This window comes from Merops nubicus, unplaced genomic scaffold, assembly GCF_000691845.1.
Source record: "Merops nubicus isolate BGI_N331 unplaced genomic scaffold, ASM69184v1 scaffold23238, whole genome shotgun sequence".
NCBI lineage: Eukaryota > Metazoa > Chordata > Aves > Coraciiformes > Meropidae > Merops > Merops nubicus.
The window spans coordinates 6,664-10,608 of NW_008628041.1; the positions used below are offsets into that span (position 1 = coordinate 6,664).

At 52.3% G+C, this 3,945-nt stretch overlaps 1 protein-coding gene across 1 annotated transcript in view; it reads right to left on the minus strand.

Annotated features, from left to right (window-relative positions):
- Nucleotides 1-3,850, minus strand: part of LOC103778938 (antigen WC1.1-like) — a gene marked incomplete at its 5' end in the record, with an annotated part of 6,468 nt that extends 2,618 nt beyond the window's left edge. The window contains 6 exons of the mRNA XM_008946555.1: nucleotides 231-326; nucleotides 419-556; nucleotides 833-868; nucleotides 1,062-1,376; nucleotides 2,258-2,572; nucleotides 3,795-3,850. Coding sequence (XP_008944803.1) covers nucleotides 231-326; nucleotides 419-556; nucleotides 833-868; nucleotides 1,062-1,376; nucleotides 2,258-2,572; nucleotides 3,795-3,850 — 956 coding nt within the window. The remainder of the gene's footprint in view (nucleotides 1-230; nucleotides 327-418; nucleotides 557-832; nucleotides 869-1,061; nucleotides 1,377-2,257; nucleotides 2,573-3,794) is intronic.
- Between the last annotated feature and the right edge of the window lie 95 nt (nucleotides 3,851-3,945).

Here is a 3,945-nt window from a genome sequence, read left to right on the forward strand (position 1 = left end):
GGAGCCTTTTGTTTGTTTGGCCAAAGCTGATCTCTGTGCCTGGCTGCAGTGAGCACAGCACAAAGTCCATTGTTCCTAGGAAAGGAAGCGGCAGGGTCCAGGGGCAGGAGATCCCTCTCTTAGGTCTAGGCACTTTTAGTTTCCCAGTAGATGGGTGAGCTGCAAAGTATCAGACTGGGATCTGGGCCAGCAGGAGGAATTTTCCCGTGACAAAAGCAAGCCCCACAGACCCGAGAGGCCAGTCCTGGCCTGCTTTGCATCCATCAGGCTGTAGTCGATCTCCTCGTAGACAGCCTCAGCGAAGGGGTCGGGGGACAGCCTGGAGCCTGCAAGTGGAAGCAGTGGTCACACACAGCCTCTGCTGCTGCTCGGGCTGGGGAAAGGGGAGCACGTTTGGTAGCAGTTCTGAGAGCCCCACCTCTCTGCTGTGCCCTGGCGCTCCAGAGCTGTCCCAGGAGGAGGGCGAGGGCCAGGCAGAGGAGGGCCCCCAGGACGATGCAGAGGACGATGGGCGCCGAGAGCCTGGAGCTGGCGGCTGCGGGGCGCCGGGGCGGCTCTGAGGGGGAGTGGGGAACCAACAGGTAGAGAATGGGGGGACCCCAAGGGCTTTTCCTCTGCAGTCTGCTGTGCCCGTGCTGGCAGGGGGAGGCAGGTCACCTCTGCCAGAATTCAGCAGCTGGGAATAGTGCCACTTGGCTCTCCTCTACAACAGGCTACAGGAGATGCTTTCTGATGAGCTGGAAGGTGCTGCTGATTTACTTGCTATGCAGTATCAGGGACATGAAATCCTCATTTGATGGGATAAAGAAAGAGGGAAGAAGGAATGTTTTACCTGCTGCAGTGGGAGATGTTGTTGTTTCTATCATATCTGCAAAAGGAAGACAAGTACAGATTCAGAAGTGGCAACTGTGAAAAATAGGGATAACATCTTCACATCATTTGTGAAGTTCCTGTAGTCCAGTTTATGAAGGGCTAGTCACTGGGACGTGCAGCTGACACAATGTTCTTTTCTCTACCTCCTTCCCAGATCTCTGTAATGAACCAAAGGACCAGTCACTAACCAGAGCATTCCACAGCAGCATCTTCCTTATGATTGCAGTTTGTGCTGAACAAGAGCTTGACAGAACAGTGCCAAAGAGACATCTCTGTTCCTTTACAGTCCACCTTCTCCAACCAGATGGGACCGGTCCCTTCCCCAAAGGCAGCTTCACTCAGAGCAGACACAGCAGCTCCACAACCCAGCTGCCTGCATACAACCTTGGCATCGTCCATGTCCCAGGAATCATCACAGACTGTTCCCCAAGAACCTTCGTGCCAGATCTCCACTCTGCCTGAACATCCATCCTCTCCTCCTATGACTCGTAACTTCTCCCTGTCTGCAAAACACAGAAGCCTCCTGTATTGCTGACACAGCAGGAAGGTCCAAAGGAACCAATTAGGAGAAACAAAGAGGTAGAAGTACCTGAACAGCTTGTAGAGTTTGGACAGTTGGCAAATGTGGCTGGAGATGTTGCCTCTTCTCTTCCTGCAGAATTTAAATACTGAAGTAAATAATTGGATTATTCCCTGAAAAGAGTGAGTATAAAATGTCTGAAAATCAGTCATCAAGTTAATTTTTTTTCCTATGATATATATATATGCCTTATTTAGTACTTGGTGGGTCACTGGCTATTGCTGTGAATTAAGTAGTCTTCCCAATGACTATGCTTGGTTTCTGCTTATGTGAAACAGCTGCACTCCCTTTCAGGAGATCTAAATGTCATCTAGAATGCATCTATATTGTAGTGGGAATCCACAGGTATGGAAAACTGTTGTGAGAGCAGGCACTAGAAATGGCCCTTTAGAGCTGAACTCGTTCACACGCGTGCCCGGGGCACACACGTGTCCACATGCACTCGTGTGCCCACCTACATGCAGAAACACGTACCTGACTCTGGACTTTTTGAGAGGTCTGATCCTAACTCAGATCTCACAGACTGTATATCAGATTTTTGCTTCAAAAATCTGCAGTGGCACTACCCTACCAGGGATTTCCTGGGGTTTTCCACTGGGTGACTGCACTCGGTGACATCCATGTAATTTTAATTCACTTGTTTGTGTCAAGGATATAGACAAAGAAGAAATATTTGTGCCACTTTCCTGAAACTAGAAATTATATGTGCCAGAAACCAAACCAGATAATTATTGCAGTGTCCATCCTCATGCAGAGGTTAATGCACATGTCTGGGGAGCCCTGTGCAGGTGCATTTGTAATTACCAGTGCAAGAAATGTGGGTCTCCTCCGCTCGGTTGTCGCAGGACTGAGGATCCCAGGGGTCTGACTGGCACTGCCAGAGGGAGCTGTGCTTCTCAGAACACTCGACGTGGTCCAGCCACGTGGGCCCGGAGCCTCTGCCGTACCTGAAGTCCCTTGCGATCTCCCCGCCGTCCCCGCAGCGGAGGTGCTTGCAGACAGTGGTGGCTGTGAGCTGGGACATGTGGTTGGAGCACACGCTGCCCCACGTCCCGTTGTAGAAGACTTCCAGCCGCCCGGCACAGCCGCTGCCGTTCGCCAGCCGCAGCGCCAGGAACTCTGGAGTGAAGAGAGGGGGGGAACCTGAGGGGCCTGATTCCGCTGGGAACTTGGCTGGGATGAGGGGACTACAGAACCTGCTGTCAGTCTGTTCACCACTCTGAATGAGAAGGTGCCGGAGGAACCCACGCTGAGCGACAAACACTCAACCCAGAAGCCATACGGTGATCCTCTCTGCTTAGCCAGCAGATTCACCAGCATCTCCATCAACAAAGAGCAGTGGTGGCCACCCCCTGCACTTGCAGGCATGGTTTTTTTGCTATACTGAAGCACAGGTGCCACACACTCCTCTGTTTTGTTGGAAGTTTTGGTATGCACTGACTTGTTTGCAATTATTTCAGAGCCAGCTGGAACAGCTCCTCTGCAGAAGCACAGGATCAGCACCATTAGGCACTGCTCAGCATATCTGTCCATAAACTGATCCCCAAGCCCTCCTACACTGTGCAGTACAGTCTTTACAAGTGACGTATGCCCCGAGCTCCCTGAGGTCCTGCTGTCCCAACCTTTCAGATGTGTGTCTTCTGTTCTGGTGTCCCAGCAGGGCCACAGAGACTGCAGAGGTCTCTCCCTGGAGTGGTGACAGCCAGTACTTCCACATTTCTCCATTTGTTCACAGTCAGAGTAAAGACCCATTGAGTGGTCACAGTTTGGAGAGCAGTGTACTCTTTTCTGTAAGGCTCCTTAGTTTCTGTAACTAGGCCTGCCTGAAAGGACTACTTTTTCAGTTCATCATGAGCCCCTGGTTTCTCCTCCCAAGGTGTTAGGGTCCTCCTCCACACCAGTCAATCTAAGCTGTAGGTGGTCCCACAAGCAGCCTGAAGCTTGCAGTTTTACCATTTCAGTTCTACTAGCTTCTGTCTTCTGACCAGAATCCTTCCTTCTGTGCTGAGCACTGGCTAACACCACTTTACCAGACCGTTACTCTGACAGAGAGCATCAGCCAGATTGTTCAGCTCTGCTAAGCTGTCTCAGTGCCCCTTGAAGCCCTGCTGTGAGCACATGGTAGGTTCTGATATTGCCACAGCAAAGCAACACAACACACCACTCTCCTTGGGTTCCACAGGCAGCATAAGCCCTTTGGCTGATACTCTTGGGCACAGAAACATCCAGGCTCCGGGCCACTGGACTTCTTCCCGGTTGCCTTTCCCTCCAGCAAGGTCTGCCACACGCCGTTTCCCAGCTGTCTACCCATGGTTCAGACCCTCCCGTGACCCGAGCGTACCTGAGCACAGGACTCCAGCATCCTCTTTGTGCTGGCAGTTGTGCTGGCCCCACGCCCTGGAGGGGCACGTCCAGAGGTCAGGTTCAGCCCCAGAGCAGTTCACGTCATCCAGCCAGATCTGTCCCGAGCCTCGGCCGTAGCGGGCGGCGGC